The 16,648-nt window shown below is 30.2% G+C and overlaps 3 protein-coding genes and 1 pseudogene across 3 annotated transcripts; 3 read left to right on the top strand and 1 right to left on the bottom strand.

Moving 5' to 3' along the window:
- Positions 1–1,736: 1,736 nt before the first annotated feature.
- Positions 1,737–3,445, bottom strand: LOC128394712 (motile sperm domain-containing protein 2-like; annotated as a pseudogene).
- Positions 3,446–5,081: 1,636 nt separating this feature from the next.
- LOC128395481 (pseudopaline exporter CntI-like) lies at positions 5,082–7,702 on the top strand. The gene is made up of 2 exons (XM_053355911.1): positions 5,082–5,289; positions 5,397–7,702. The coding sequence occupies exon 2, from the start codon at positions 5,465–5,467 to the stop codon at positions 7,013–7,015; it is 1,551 nt and encodes a 516-aa protein (XP_053211886.1). The 5' UTR covers positions 5,082–5,289; positions 5,397–5,464; the 3' UTR covers positions 7,016–7,702.
- Positions 7,703–7,821: 119 nt separating this feature from the next.
- On the top strand, positions 7,822–9,269 carry LOC128395492 (serine/threonine-protein phosphatase 2A activator-like). The gene is made up of 2 exons (XM_053355922.1): positions 7,822–7,963; positions 8,052–9,269. Exon 2 carries the CDS (start codon positions 8,174–8,176, stop codon positions 9,152–9,154), a length of 981 nt encoding a protein of 326 aa, XP_053211897.1. The 5' UTR covers positions 7,822–7,963; positions 8,052–8,173; the 3' UTR covers positions 9,155–9,269.
- Positions 9,270–10,490: 1,221 nt separating this feature from the next.
- Positions 10,491–15,982, top strand: LOC128396678 (receptor-type tyrosine-protein phosphatase kappa-like). The gene is given in 9 exon segments (XM_053357297.1): positions 10,491–10,626; positions 10,687–10,818; positions 10,879–10,978; positions 11,962–12,300; positions 12,498–12,587; positions 13,306–13,415; positions 13,496–14,133; positions 14,212–14,337; positions 14,426–15,982. Coding segments are annotated over 9 exon segments (2,052 nt in total). The 5' UTR covers positions 10,491–10,577; the 3' UTR covers positions 14,894–15,982.
- The last annotated feature ends 666 nt before the right edge of the window (positions 15,983–16,648 follow it).

Genomic DNA, 16,648 nt, shown 5'->3' with positions numbered 1-16,648 from the left:
CACAACGCTTCAGTTAATTGTTTCAAAGTTTCATTGATCCAGTAATCCAATAAACGGTAAGTAATTACAAATTAATCAAAATATCATTATAATCATTGACCCTTCTTGTCTTCTTCCTCTAGGCAATGTTGTTGAATTTTTTAACAAGAAATGTTCGAGGAAGCATCAATTGTACCGAAGAGCCATCAAAAATGTATAAACAAAAAAATTTTAAGTTTATTGCAACTTTCCAAGAATGCAACAGCGCCGACCTGGAGAGAAGGGTGAACAGTTTTGCCGGACCTTCCACCCAACGTTTAACCCGAAACAGAGTGATTAAGCCAGGCTATATTGGCAGCGGTCGTTTATTAACGACCTTCATTATGGATTACAATCCCGAGAATAAGTTCTCACCGCAAAGGGTCTCAATAGGGAGTGAGAGCAAATTTAATGTTCTAATTTTTGATCTCAATGGTTTTCGGTTGGGAGTTATTAATTCCTACCGAGAGTCACATTTTGATCTCAATTGTTGGGGGTCAATAATTTTTGCCGGATTGGACCTCCTAACTCATGGGGGCAAAGATTTAAATCTTCAGCGAGTTGAACCTGTCCATAGCTTGATTCTAGCTGGGGATTTTAATATCGAGAATGTCTTTTTTGGACGAGGAGCAAGCGCTCAAAGACTTAAAAAATCGGTCGGATTGATTTATATTTTAGAAAAATTTGATCTAATTCCAGTGAGTGATGAGCCAACTTGGAGTTATAATTCAATTGATTATATTTGCTATTCCAATCTGAAACTCACAACACCTTCCATCAGGTTCGACAATTTAGTAAACAATTCCGATCACAAGCCAGTCTATTGCACTTTTGAAATCGACAATCAAAGGCCAAAAAAACTTAACGAAATTGTCCGATGCACATCCCTCGGCAATAATGATACAGGTTTCGAGCAACGTACTGCTCGTGCCTTGGAATTAATTACGGATACAGATGAGATTGAACCTGGAAATGATGAAATTAATATTCTGCTAATATTTTGTTTTATTTTCATTTTAATTGTTGGTTTAATTGTTATTTTCGTCCCGCTATCAAAGTATTTATTTCATTTGATCTACAAATTATTAAGGGGAAAAGGTGGAAGTTTAAAATCAACCGATAAATTTAGTGCTAAAGAACATCAATCAAAAGCGTTCATCGATTTACATACATTTTCGTTATATGGATCACCGGTATTTATGAAGTCAGAAACTCGAAAAAATTTGGACTCGGAAAAAAGCTCGACTCAAAGTCGAATGCAAAGCGAATCTCTGTCCACACCATTGACCGCGAACACATCGGAATCAAGTGAGTTTTTCAGCGAAAATGACAGAGTTAAATCAATTCTGGATGGAAATTAAGTTCTATTTCAATTCTCAACTAATCGACTAATCGTTAGTTAATTGTCACGATTGTCACCAATCAAAAATCAACTACAACTAATCAATTAACTACTGTAAATGTCTATTCACACATATGATTAAAGTATTTACAATTAGCTAAATTGTTATTGCGTATTTGAAGGTAAGAAATGAGAAGATTTGTTTTTGAATCAATTGAGTCTTTTTATTCAAGGTTAATTGTGAACAATTTAATTCAGTTTTTTTCTGGTTAAATTGTAGATAAAAGTGAATGAACTAAATGAGAAAAAATCTAATCGTAAGAGAATTAAAATTTAGAATATCAATACAATATAATTGAGTAATTTTAAAGGGTTAATCATGTTAATCAAATGATTTACCAGTTTGTGAAAAGCTCTAAGTGACAATTGCTAAATAGCAGCAGCAAAATAATCAACAGTTAATTGTAAACAAAATGTTCAAATTGGGTTACAATAAAGGGATATGAAAGAGACAAGTGAAGTTAATTGTTAATCAACATACACATGATGATGATGAGTGATTAAGTGGGATGGAATGGTCAAAAAATGAACGGACACACTTATGACAATTGAAAGAGAGGAAAATTTTTCTTTTCATGGAAAATGAACTTTTTTGAACAGTTAAGGATTGATTTTGATACAAAGTTCTGGCATAATGTACTGATTGAACGGCTTGATGATCTCGTCGACCTCTTGTTTGGTCATTTTGAACTCTGTCTCTGCCATATCGTAAAAAGAGACCGCTGATCTTGGGACCCGTCGATAGTTGACCTTACAAGAGCCACCCAACCAATCGGGTAGATTGTTTTCATTGATCAATTCGAGAAGCTCCTTTTGTCCACCGAATTTGATCTTGCCACTGAATCCGAGGGTAAGAATGAGATAACCATGTTTGCGAAAGCTCCTAAAAGCCAAGGTAATCCATAGATTAAACATTGACTTGCACCTCGAGGATATCGAGTTCGAAGAGTTGACGAGAAAAACATGATCATATCCAAATCGGTGTTGTAAAAATTGGCATCCGAAGCGTCCAAGATGATCAACCAAGATTCTCGTTCCTCCCTCACCGAATCGATTGTTTCAATCATATTGACGACATAATGTTTGATCCTATCCTCAAGTTGATCGATTTTCCTATGAATTTTTCCTCGAATATAAAGAGTTGGCCTTCCCTGTTTATCGACCTCATAAGGTATCCAAGCGGAAACTTGATAAATCTCTTTGGGAATTGATAAAGGATCGAAATGATTAACACCAAATGATTTTCTCCATTCCATCGTTGACCTTAACTTCTCAAAAGTATCGTCAATGGATTCATTTGGATCGGCCATGAATCGAGTAACCCAAAAATCTTTGTCCATCACTTTACGATAATCAATCTCATCGTAAAGTTCAGGATGAGCTGAATATTCAGTTGAAAAACGATCTCTAAGTGTATCAATTTTTTCACAATACTTTAATCCAATTTCTAAATCAGATTTAAACTGCGATTTATTAAGACCATTTTTGGTTAATTTAACACTTTTGTCTTTAATTATTAAGGAATCACAATAACTACCAATAATAAAATAATTTACCACTAACAGAACATGAAACATTATCACAATTACCTTCGGTATTATTGTTTGTTGGTGATGATGATTTATCCATGATTGGCACCGAAATCATTTCAATTGTTCAGGTGAATAACAGACAACCAAAAATACACAATTAAATTAATTGCAATTACTTGTAAATCAACAACAAAAAAGTAGAAGCTTATTTTGTATACTTTTAATTTTGATTAATGAGTCTGAGAGAGAGTTTTAAAAAAATCTTTTATTCAGATGATTTTCCCATGTTAAGTTGTTTGTAGACGAAAATGGTTACTGAAAAGACGAACTACTATCCACCCTTAAGCCCCTTCCGTCAATAGGCCTGAAAGTTTGGCCTTAAGCGGTAGTTCGGCTGCACGGGAAACATTAGAAGAAGAGAATATTTTTAGTGGAAATTCAGCTGAAGGTGGACTTTTCGAGAATGACCTTCTTCGAGTTCGAGCCTCCATACTAATAATGATAATAAAGCAAAATTATAACTGTTAGTTTGCCATTTGAGTTAATTAATCATAACAATTTAATTCAATTTGATGAGTTAATTTGGATTCTTGGTGGAAATTGTATTTTTCTGTGTTGGTATTTAATTTTGATTTTTCAATTGAAAATCAATGAAAACAATTAGGTGAAAATATTAATCCATAAGCAATTTAACCTTTTAACAAGTAAATCATGATGAAAGTTAATTGTTTGATTATTTTAAATGTTAATTGTAGCAAATTTATTTCAACTCTCATAGTTGATTATTAATTGTTTCATTTATTTACAAAAATCTTTCAAGTTTTCAATTGCAATTTAAACTAAATCAACTTATCCAATCACTTTTAGCTGTTACAATTAACTAAACAAAGAGAGGGAACAATTTATTTTTCAATCAATTTGATTGTTTGAAGGTTAGGCCTTTGAATATAATCAACTAACCACAATTAACTTTACGATGACTATGATTATTTGATGATTTAAATTATTATTAGTTAAATTGTTTAATGATAATCTTAATAAAGGAAAATCAAATCAACTGGAAAATTAATTTGCTTAATTATTAATAATCAAAAAATTACCAATTAATTTGTATAGTTAATTGTTGAAAGGTTAGTGATCAATATCATTAACCTTAAAATTGATTAGTTATTCATCTTACAATTTATTAATCATTTGCATCTATTTATTGTTAGCATTTTGATTAACTCATCATGATAATCAATTTAATGATTACATTGAACTTGATTAAAGTGTTAACTGTTAATATAAACATGGTAACAATTAGCCGGTTGATTAACGTTCATTGAATCCCAGAAATGAACGGAAAAAATAAAATTAACAATCAAAATTAAGCTGAAACAATTTAATTACCAATTAATACTTAGTAGACATTAAATTAAATCAACTTCCAATGTCCTTGTCAAAACTAAATTAAATCTAATTCAATTTTGTCCTCTAGTTGATCAACAAACACAATGATTAGTTTTTTGATTGTTGTTGTTTATTAATAATCAACAACTAATTCAATAATAATGAATACAAAACAATTTAAATTAACCTTGATTGTAGGAAAAACAAAAATTGATTAAGAATGACAATTTAATTTGAAACAATTAAATCAGAATGTAGATTGTTTTTAAATTGTTAATATCACCCAACCAAATTAACTAAATCAAAGTATTAAAGGTTAAAAATGGTGAAAATTAAAAGTTTCCACTCTCATGATTAACAATTAACAAATTGTTTACCAATATCAATTAACCAAAAAATCCAAATCATCAAGCTAATGATGATTAAAATTGATTGTAACAATTAAAAGGGTAACAACCAGAATAATGAACTTGTTGATTGTTTATTTTTGATTCTTCCTTATATTTGATATGATTAACAGAATTGAAACAATTTATTCAAACAATTAATAAATGGCAATGATTTGAATGATGATAATCATCATCAGGGAGGGTGGGTGGTGATTGCCTTATGATTGATTTAATTAATTGTTGTAAGTATCATCATCATCATCAAGGTTGGGCGTGATTAAAATGATAAATTTAATAATAGTGATAATTTAATATTGAATAGTAACCATTTCAATTTTGATCAATCAATGATTAGTTGATTGTTTGAAGCATCATCTTTAAACAATTAAACTTTTACATTTACAGTTATGAATTACCGTTTAACTTGATCAATCAAATTTCAACAATTAACTTACAAAGTCAATTGATATCAACTAATCATTCAATTTAAATTGTAACAACAATCAATGTAATCAAGTTTCCTAAAAATCATCTTGAAAAACTTTCAATTTAAAAGGTAATTACAATTAACTTTATTTTTCTTTACTATTTAATTGCTAATTACAATTAAGATTTTGTTTTTTTTCTCATTTTTCTCTACACAATTAATATACACAAAATTAGATTTTAATTTTAATTGTTTCCGGTGATTGTTGAATATTAATTGTTTAAACTAGTGGATAATTGTGATCATGAAGGAATCAATTACTATCGATCCAATTGATTGTAGTAAAATTGATTCAGATGATTTTATAATTGAAACAAATCATCCAAATGATTCAAGTGAAACCAATTCAATTAAAACAGCGACAACAACAATTATCGGTTCTGATGACAATTTATCCAATATTATTTCATCCTGTTCATCTCCATCATTAACTAATCAACAACAACAACAACAACAATTATCTAACCAACAATCAAATCAACGGTCATCATCATTATCTTCATCATTCCGTCGAGTCTCAATTACATCTAATTCATCATCATATTGTCAATCAGCTCGTCAACAGCAATCAACTAATCACCGAACATCAAATCAGAATAAACAAATTTTATCGCCAAACAATTTAACCTCAACCACTCCGGATACAATATCATTATCTTCCGCTTCGGCTTTACCACCGGTGGGTTATAATTATCAGTCTGGTGGAAGAGGAGGAGTGGGAGGAGGTAAATATCACCATGGATCTAATAGTTTACCCACCGGCAATTATGTTGGTCGAAAAGCGTCCATTGTAATGTCCAATTTACGCCGATCATCGGTCCAAGTGGTCATCTCAGTTTGGACCTCATTTCGAGGGATTTTCTTTGCCTTTTTATCGGCAATTTTTTTCTCCATCACTTCCGCCATAGTTAAACATCTTTCCGACATTCATCCGGGAGTAATGTCACTTTTCCGTTTCATTGGGATTCTACTTTTCTCAATTCCAATGGTCACTGAGGTTGGAGCGAGAAATATCCTTGGACCTCGAAATTTACGCTTATGGGTTTTACTTCGAGGTGTGGCCGGGGCAACTTCCGTTTACCTGAGATATTGTGCTCTTCAATATTTACCGATTGCAAACGCGACCATAATTGTACTTTCCATGCCCGTTTTTGTCTGTATCTTGGCTCGAGTTTTCCTTAAAGAGCCTTGTGGTGTTTTCCATGTGATCGCACTTGCGGTTACCCTTTTGGGTATCGCTTTTACCGCCAAGTTAAATGTGATCTTTGGATCATCGGAAGAAGAGGCAGCCGATGCTGGTATTGATAAAACGGCTCATCTTTTGGGTCTAGCAGCGGGTATGGGGGCCACTCTTGTTGGATCTTCTTCCTATGTTATCGTACGTAAGGTCAAATCTCTTGATCAATCGGTCATTTTATTCAACTTTGCCTGGGTCGCCATCATTGAGACCTCAGTATTGACCTATTTCCAGGACGGGTTTGCCCTTCCAACCACCATCATTGGTACCTGGTTATTGGTACTATTGACCATTGCCTCCTTTTATGCTCAATTCTTACTGACCAAAGCACTTAAATGTGAAGAGGCTGGACTGGTCTCCGTGACCCGAGCCTCATCTGAGGTCATTCTGGCTTTTCTCATGCAAATATTTATATTCCAATCGATGCCCGATTGGTATTCATATGTCGGCGCTTTTCTGGTCACCACCGCGGTCTCAATGACCTCCGTTCGTAAATACATTGTCACCCTACCCAAAGATAGCACTTGGAGACGTATATTTGCCTTCACACTTAAATAATCAACTAATTGTTGACCGTAAATTGTAAACAATTTAACTAAATCTAAGATCTAATCGTTCAAAAGACAAGATGAAACTTTTTATTTCATGTTAACCTAATAGCTTTTAATAGTTAACAATTAAACTACAATTTGATTTGATTGTGGTTCTCATTTATCCCTCCTAAATCATCAATTTAATTTGATTTAGTTTAATTGATCAATCAACCAATTAAACTATTCAATTACCTTTACAATCAATCATTTAACTATGTAAATCAATCCCAATAAATTAAATCAACTTACAATATTTATCAGATGATTAAAAGTAATTAATTTAAACTGATTTTTACTAAATTGTGAAAATTTTTAAATATTCATAATTGTTAACAATTAGATGGACTCTTTTTCAACAATTTAATTAGCACGATGATTAATTAATCTTGTTAACCTTTTTTATTTCTGTATTGATTAACTTTTTAAACTTTTCAATTTGTTTTAATTATTAATTGCCCATGAATCTAATTGATTGTTAATTGTTATTCAGGTCAATTTAATTTCTGCTGAATTGTTAATTTAATTGTTTACTAATTTACAATCACGTTTGACAATAGTTTTCATGTCAATTAATTAACCAATTTGTCAATTAAATGATGATTCCAATTTTAAATTGCTAGAAAATCAAATAGACAAAATTTTTGATTCTCTAGAATAAAAAAAAAGGATCATGATTATTGAACAACAATTAACTCTAATTGTTGCTTAATCATGATTTGTGGATTCACTAAATGATCACAAATCTATTGTAACAATTAAAAGAATCAACAAAAAAGAAAGAGAAATTGGTTAAAAGAAAGAGAATCTCTTGAGTCTTTCTTTTCTCTCTTTCTTTTCTCGGTTTGTTTACATTTTTTTCCCAATCACCTCTTAGAATGTTGTTAATTGTAATCAATTAATTAACTAATTTAAGGTAAGTTTTATTAGAATTTTCAATAAATTCCATTTCTATTAACCATTGGTGAGTCTAATTGTAATGTTATTCTTAATTGTTACCCTAGATTTTACCTTCTAATTGAAGATAATCAAATTGGATCTGTTGGGGAAAGAAACTCAATACAATTGACATTTTTTTCCAATTTTTTTTTCTTCTTCTCTCTTAATTGTTGATTAATTGTGGACAATGGACTCTTCTGGAAACAGTATTAACACCATCACTGGTGATGAAAGTGTTTGTGTACGTCGTATATTGTCAATCAATGATATGGATCATTGGTTTAAATCAAAGGGCTACAAAGATGTAACCGCTTTCATCCGACAATTAAATGATTTTGCCAAAGGTGCTCACAATCATCTCTCCGATAGGTCAACAATTAAAACACCATGTTTACTTGGTGTTCTTCAATTGTTGGACAATTTAACTAACCTGGTAGATGATATAAAACCCATTCAAGGTGATAAGAATCAACGATTTGGTAATAAAGCTTTTCGCCTTTGGTGTGAAGAGATGAGGAAAAAATGTTCATTTCTATTTGAAGAAAACTTTGACCCAACCCTTAAAGGTGAATTACTTCCCTATTTACAAGAATCATTTGGTAATCAACTTCGTATTGATTATGGAACTGGCCATGAATTGTCGTTCATCATTTTCTTAATGGGAATTTACAAGTTGGTCATTTGTGTGGATAATATTAAACTACCAATGGATAAAGCGAAACAAGTGTCACATGAATTTTTAACTCTGTTTACCGTTAATTATATGCCCTTGTGTCGTAAGGTTCAATTGGCCTATCAATTGGAACCAGCGGGTTCTCATGGTGTTTATTCATTAGATGATTTCCAATTTTTACCCTTTCTCTTTGGTTCGTCTCAGTTAATTGCTCATCCAACTCTTGAGCCGAAAAATTTTCCTGATCCTCAAATAGCTGAAGATAATTCATCTAAATTCATGTTCTTTGCAGCGATTCACTTTATCCATCAGGTTAAAAAAGGTCCTTTTCCTGAGCACTCTAATCAACTTTGGAATATCAGTGGTGTCGAAAATTGGACTAAAATAAATCGTGGTCTTCTCAAGATGTACACAGATGAAGTTTTGAATAAATTTCCAATCGTTCAACATTTGGTCTTTGGTCCGAACATTTTGATTTGGGATCTTGCCAGTTGATTGTTGCGAACTTTTTTCCTCTTCTCCTTTTCTAGTTGTTCATTATATTACAATTGAGAAATGAAATTAAAGTGAAACCTTTACAATGATAGGTTATGGTTTCAATTAATTTTTATTTTAATTTCTCTTCTTCTTTTCTAATCTTTGAACATAATTCTTACTCCTAATGATAGACTTTTAAAATTATTTGGGGATAAAGGAAATGTGAATATAACACTTTTTCTGATCATCTTAATCAATAAGATTATTGATCAAAAGAAAAATATATTGACACATTTTCTTAGAGAATCAGGTGAAAACAACAAAAGATGATGGAACAGTTAAAGATGAGGAGAAATTAACAACTAATCAATGGATTAACATCATCCCATGAATCCAATCCAAATAAAATTCAGTATCAGGAGTATAATTTACTATAAATAGGAGCTTCTGGTTAGACTGTTTTGTTTTGTTTACAACTTTATTCCTCCGGTTTGTATGGATGAAGATGTGCTATATCCTTCCAGAGTCTCTGTAGACAATTAAAGAAGAAAAAAATTCAAAACAATTAATCAACAATAAGACAATCAATCAAATTAAAGACTGAAACACTCACCCCTTTGTTATATGTATTGAAGGCCCAATCTGTAAGAGCATCAACTCCTCGTTCAAAGAAAATGGCACCAACTACCACTGTTATCGCGGTGGCCGATGTCTTCTGGAAGAGGGTTTTATAAATTACACTAGAAATAGCCATAATTAACAATTAACTAATCAATCAATTAGTCTAAAAACCAAAAAACAAATTTCACCAACAAATGAGACTTGAGAAGTTAACATAAGGTCATCAAAGAAAAGGGAACGTCTCATAATTACGAACCTTTTTCGAGAAAAAAATTGAAAAAAAGTTGATTATTTTTTCTCGATCACAACAATTAACTTTAAATTGGAAGGAAATAAATTTATTTTGATTGAAAGAAAATTTATTAATTAAATTGTCTTTTGTTTTGTAACATTGAACAAGAAAAGAAAACAAAAGAAAACAAAAAGAAAACAAAAAGAAAAATAAAATTAGAGAAATTTTTAAATTTCTATTGATGATTAACGATCTTTATGTTTATTAACTTCTTAACTAATTAATGTTCAGAAATTGATTAAGTTAATAAATTCCTACATCCTTGATGATTAATAGCAAAAAAAATTAGTGTTACAATCAAAATAATTAGTTGAATCTTCCGTTAACAGGAAAAATGATGAGATGATTATTATTATTGGAACAGGAAATGAACATTTTGATTTAATCAACAATTAACATTTAAACGTCAATAGAATGAGTGAAAAAATTAAAAAACTGATTAACCGGATTAACAAATATGATTTTCATTCAAAATATTCAACAATTATGAAGATAATTTAACAAAATCAATAAAAATTTACCTCAAAAATGTTTACCTTGATAGTTTTAATTGTGCTGATTAAATTTAATTTAACAGGTAAGATCCTAATGAATAACAAGATTAAATGAAAGAAATTAACTAATCTTTAACAATTAGAATCTCATTGGAATCAACAATTACGTTACATTAGATCCGAATCAACAACAAAACCAATTGAACAATTAACTTCAAATCAATCATCAACATCGCCACAACCACAAGAATCACCACAATTAAATTTAACAACAGGTAAGTTGAACAATTAAAATTCGAGTAATTTAATTACAATTAATCGTCTTAATTGTTCAGATTTATATTTCGTCGATGAACCTGAAATATTATCTCGTTCAAAGGAATCAGTTGAATTAAGGATATTCCCAATTAAGAAACATCTTCGCAATCAAGTACAGTTAAGTATCTAATTGTTGACAATTAACGAAAGAAAATCAATACAATTACCAAGAAGAAACAATTAATCAATTATTCTTGTTAATTGTGATTATCATTTTCTTTCTCTCTCCATTGATTATTGATTGAATTTAATTTTCTTTAGTAATTTAAATTGTTCAACAATTTCGATCAATAATAATATTGATAATAATAATTCATCGGAACAATTTATTGATGATATTATTGTTACTCGAACAATTAAAGCTTGGATTGAACCTGATCGTCTCTTAATTGCTCCAGGATCAAGTGTTACATTTATTTGTTATATAATCTCAGGTGATCCAGTTTATTTTGAATGGTCATTCAATGGTCAATCACAATTAAAATCATCATCATCATCATCAACAATCAAAAGTGATCTTATAATTAACAATAAAACCCTGAAAGATTCAACAATTAACACACTTGATTTACTTGATTCCTCTACAAGTGATTTACCTCTTCACCGTAATTCATTAACAATTAACAATATTACCTCAAAATCAACAGGTAATTATAATTGTAAAATATTTGGAATTGGTTACAAATCAATTAAATTAACTTCACAATTAACAGTTTCTCAACGATACTCATCAAAAAGCAAGGATATCTTTCAGTTAATTGTTTCCCTGATAATTGCTTCACCTTTCCTAGTTGGTTTAATTATAATCAATCTAATTGCCTGTTGTGGTGTAAGAAAAGTAAATTCAAACAATTTAAATTCATCCCCAACAATTAACAACAACAACAACAATTTAGCTGAACAATCAGTTTAAAATCAATCCATTTGTATTAATTGTGGTAATAGTAATTTAATTGTCTCTAAAACAATCAAATAAATTGTTGAAAAGTAATTCCGTATTATTATTATCAATATCAACTTGAACTTAAATTAACTGGCAACAATCAAGAATATGAAAAATTTAATTAACATTTATAATTCTTAATTGTAAAATCAATTAGATGTTATTTTGTAATCGTTGAAACAGTTAACACTCACCAATCGAGTGTTAATCAACTGGATCAAAATGATGGATCACAATTAACTGGTCGTAATTATAGTTACACTTATGGACAATCAGCTGACCAGCAATTACCATATTATGCTGCAATTAAATTAACACCAGAACAATTAGCAACCCAACCAATTGAATTAAAAGTTGGTTCCAACGATGGAAATGTTAACAATTATCTTAATCCTCCATTGAAACCAAATCGACAATATCGATTTGGATTAGCTGCTTTGACCCTCGACAATCAATTCTAATTGTTCAATCATCACGTTCGGTTATACGTAAGTTAATTAAATCCAGTTAATCAGCGACCAACAATCTAATGGAAAATTGTAAACAATTTAAGTTTCTAACCGAAAACCAGTTTTAATTATAATTTTCTTTCTCTTTCTTTTCTCTTTCTCTTTTTCTAAAACAAATTCATTTGCTTTTCTATTCATAATTTGGTGACATCAACACTCTTGTTATTTTCCCAGTGGAATCAACTGATTCCGATTTAATTAAAACCCTAATCGCCCTATTTGCTGGATTAATTGTAATTCTTTTAATTATAATCGCTGGATTAATCTATTACCTGTAAGTAGATTTACTAATATATATAAATCAGTTAATTTTAATTTCTTTGTTTGTGTCTTCAAAAATTCAAAATCTCAAAGGTGACAAATAGGTGAAAGTGCTAAGGTGTTTTCTTTTTTTCTGATGTTCTTTTTCTGGAATAATCTTAATTTCTTTAATTGTTGTAAATATTATTGTTTATTGTTCCTTGCTATTAATTAATTAATTGTGTGTGTGTCTCTCTCTCTCACCTTGAAAGATTTACCTGATTAATAGTCTTGTCTTTTTAATTATTTGCTGATTGATGTGATTGCGTTGCTGCTTCAAGGTATTTAGTATATGTTTACATGTACTTATATATGTTGATATTATTTTCTGTTTCTTAATTTAGCTTTTTGTTTGTTCACCAATTAATTTATATTCAATTAATTGTTTTGTGTTACCTTAATTGTGGTCAACTGTCCAATTACTTTTTGTCCAATGAGAATACAATTAACCCGATTTAGTCCGTTCTTAGTTGAAGTGAAACAAAAAAATTTATCCAAAAGCGTAAGGGTTAATCTGTATGTGTATCTATTAATATATATACAATATGAAAGGAAACATTGTGATTATTACTAATTGTTATTACGGAAAGTTAATGATTGTATTTTCTAATCAATCTATTGAAACTGTGTGCAAATACAATTGATTGTTAACGTTGATTACTAATTGTTTTGTTATCATTTTCCTTTTCCAGGAGAGAGGCTGAAGTTGATGTCCGTTGGCAAGATGTTGTTATGATATGGAGTAAACGCCATAGAAGTTCATTGTTTAAGGATAGAAATCGTTCCTATCGACGCTGTGAAGGTGATTAATTAGTTAATTGTTTACCTTTGGAACAGTAAAGTAACGAAATTTTAATTGTGTCTCTTTGTGTTTTCCATTAGATCATCTGAATCGTTTGACAATCTCTTGTGGAAATAATAACAAATCATCTAATAAGTTTCTCTCTGGTTCATTGGATAGACGATTACATACAAATTCATATATTAACATGGAGGTTGAACATCATTTGATTGATTTACCAAGTTTGGATGTTTCTTTAAGAGATTCAAGTTTCCTGACAATTTTACATACAGAATTTAATTCAATTCCTTTCATGCAAATGCCTTCAATTGATGGAACCAAACCAGAGAATCGGAAAAAGAATCGTTATGTTTACATTCCTGCCTTTGATTTTAATCGGGTTAAGTTAATTGTCGATGAAGATGAAAAGGTTAACATTGATTCTACATCAACAACAACTACTACAATCACTAAAGAATCAACTGTTGGTGATGAGGAAAATAAAAATGATACCGATGGATTAACTGTATCATCACCATCATCATCATCCTCTTCAAGTGTAACAATTAAACCAACTGATTATATTAATGCAAGTTACATTGATGGTTACAATCAATTGAAAAGTTACATAGCAACACAAGGACCATTAAATTGGACATTCAATGATTTCTGGAAAATGATTTGGCAACAAGATTCTTGTCAAATTGTCATGTTAACTGGTCTTTATGAGAGTGGAAAAGTAAGTTGTAATTAACTAACAATTAGTTTGTATCAATTGGTTAACCTTAACCGATCTTTAATTGTTGTTTTCCATCAGATTAAATGTGATCAATATTGGCCTGATGATGGGGAAAGTAATACCTATGGTAAAATAGCTGTTAAACATTCATCTACCAACACTGATTCAGTTAATTATGTTATCAGAAAATTTACTGTGACAAAGGTAATTTAATCATTATTGTGATCCCATCAATCATTTGATTGTTTTCAATTTGTTTTGTTTTGTTTTGTTTTCAATCAATTTAAAATAGGGAGATGAAAGTAGAGAAGTGATTCTTTACCATTACGTTAATTGGCCTGATCATGGTGCTCCTGCTGATCCTGAACCTCTACTCAATCTAATTGAAACAATTAAATCAGATGGTAAACAATTACCCAGCCAAGGTCCAATTGTAACCCACTGTTCAGCTGGAGTAGGACGAACTGGAACTTATATTATGATTGACATAATGATGAAAATGGGGCAACAGGAAAACGCTATTGATGTACTTGGACAATTGTACCTATTGAGACGACAGCGAATCCATATGATTGAAACTGAAGATCAATATATCTTTGTCCATAAAGCAATAAACCGTTATTTTGCCAAGAAATCAAACGGAGATGACCAAGATAAAGTTATCAATGAAACTACGGCAAACAAAATGGCTGAAGATAAACAGGCAACAGCCCAACTAATCAACATGGACTCCGATGCGAAATCAACTGTCGAACCTTAAATTGGACGTAAATGTAACCAACAATCAACTTTGTGTGTGTTTAATTAATCAAAGTAAAATCTCCAACACACATTACACAAAAAAAGAAGAAAAAATTAATCAAGCAAGGAACAATCAAAGATTCTCTCTGTGAAATAATCAAATTAATCAACACAAGAGATGAAAATTAAAAAACAATTAATGAAAATGAAAGTTACTTAATTTGGAAACCAAGAGATGGCGAAAGAATCAATTCTCTATCAGAATGCTAGGAATTATAAAGAAGGAGAGAGAGAAAACAAAACATGACTAACAAAGATGAAGATGATTCATCCTTGCCTTCATCTCCATCCTCATCATCATTATCATCATCATCTCACTGACTCTCTCTTGAGGGCTTATATTGAATCTTGAATGAATATTGAGTCACACAAATGATAATAATAATAAGAAAAAAATAATAACCCTAGACTAAAATACCAAAACATTATCACGGTGGGAAGAGGTGAGAGTTGGTGGTGGCGGGGTGGTTAAGGTGATGAGGATAAAGATGATGAAGATAAGGGGATATGTAGAGATGAGGCCAGAAAAAGTGATTATCATAAGAGGATAAGTACAAGAGCGTGAAAAAAGTTTCTCTTCAATGTCGATAAAGTTAAAATCGTGATAACTTTTTTTTTCACTTTTTCCACCAACAATTGGATTCATTTTATTTTCTTCTATTACTAATTTCAAATGATCAATTCTAATTGTAAATTTGATTGTTGCTTAATTGTTACGATTCTCTTCTTGTAAACATCAACACAATTCAAAATCTCTCTCTCTCGTATTAATTGAGAAAAAGTTAATTGTTGAGGCGATCATTTTGATTCGTATTCGTTTTCCATTCTGATTATAATTGTTGTTCATCTATCCTGAGGTTCTCAATTGATTATCATAATTAATTGGTTCCCTCTTGAACACAATCAATGTTGATTGTTGTCATTATCTCCAATTGGTGTTAAATTGTTTCATTTAATTTTTTGTTATCATAATCAGAATTAACAATTTTCTTATTAATATATTTTTTTCTTGTTCATTGCTAAGGGAAATTAAAATAACTATTTTTTACTTTTTGATTGTTTCTATTAACTAAAATTAAGACAATTTATATTAATCATAATTAATGTTCAATTATTATGTCAAATTAAAGTGTTACCGTTGAGATACATTAAGATGATGGTGTTATCGTTAATCAATTAATTTAGTTACAGATAATTAACTTAATTGGGTCTTGTTGATTGTAATTTTTTTCTTGACTTGAGTTTTTTTACTTTTTTTTTGTTTCTATTGGTACTTTTGTTTACCTTAGAAATAAATTATTATCATTATTAAGTTAATTTAATTGTTAATTTATTTTGAAAATTTACTAAAATTAACCTTGGCTTTAGATTGTCTTGAATTTTGATTAGTTAATCAATAAAAAATAACAGAAAATAACTTAAATTATTTGATATTAATCTCAATTTATGATGTTTAATATACTTTGTTAATCAATATTGTTTTTCGTGAGTTGCCCTCGGGCAAATTGTAACAATGTTAGTTTATTATCAATTTGATTATAATCAAGATAATCTAAGTGTGTTATAAGATGATGATTAATTGTCCCAAGGGTGAACACAAATTGTTGATTAATTTATTTATATAAATACACTTGGTTGGATTAGTAACAATCAAAAATTAACAGTTATCAGCAGCAATTAAGAAACAAAAAGTTCTGGTCCTTATTTATTAAAA

Source organism: Panonychus citri, unplaced genomic scaffold, assembly GCF_014898815.1.
Source record: "Panonychus citri isolate SS breed McGregor unplaced genomic scaffold, ASM1489881v1 Contig00023, whole genome shotgun sequence".
NCBI classification, from domain to species: domain Eukaryota; kingdom Metazoa; phylum Arthropoda; class Arachnida; order Trombidiformes; family Tetranychidae; genus Panonychus; species Panonychus citri.
Note: the sequence above shows the minus strand (reverse complement) of the source record. Positions and strands in the feature narration are given on the sequence as shown.

Bases quoted from the DNA above. Each gene is read 5' to 3' on its own strand.
- LOC128395481 (XM_053355911.1), top strand. From the start codon at position 5,465: ATGAAGGAATCAATTACTATCGATCCAATTGATTGTAGTAAAATTGAT.
- LOC128395492 (XM_053355922.1), top strand. From the start codon at position 8,174: ATGGACTCTTCTGGAAACAGTATTAACACCATCACTGGTGATGAAAGT.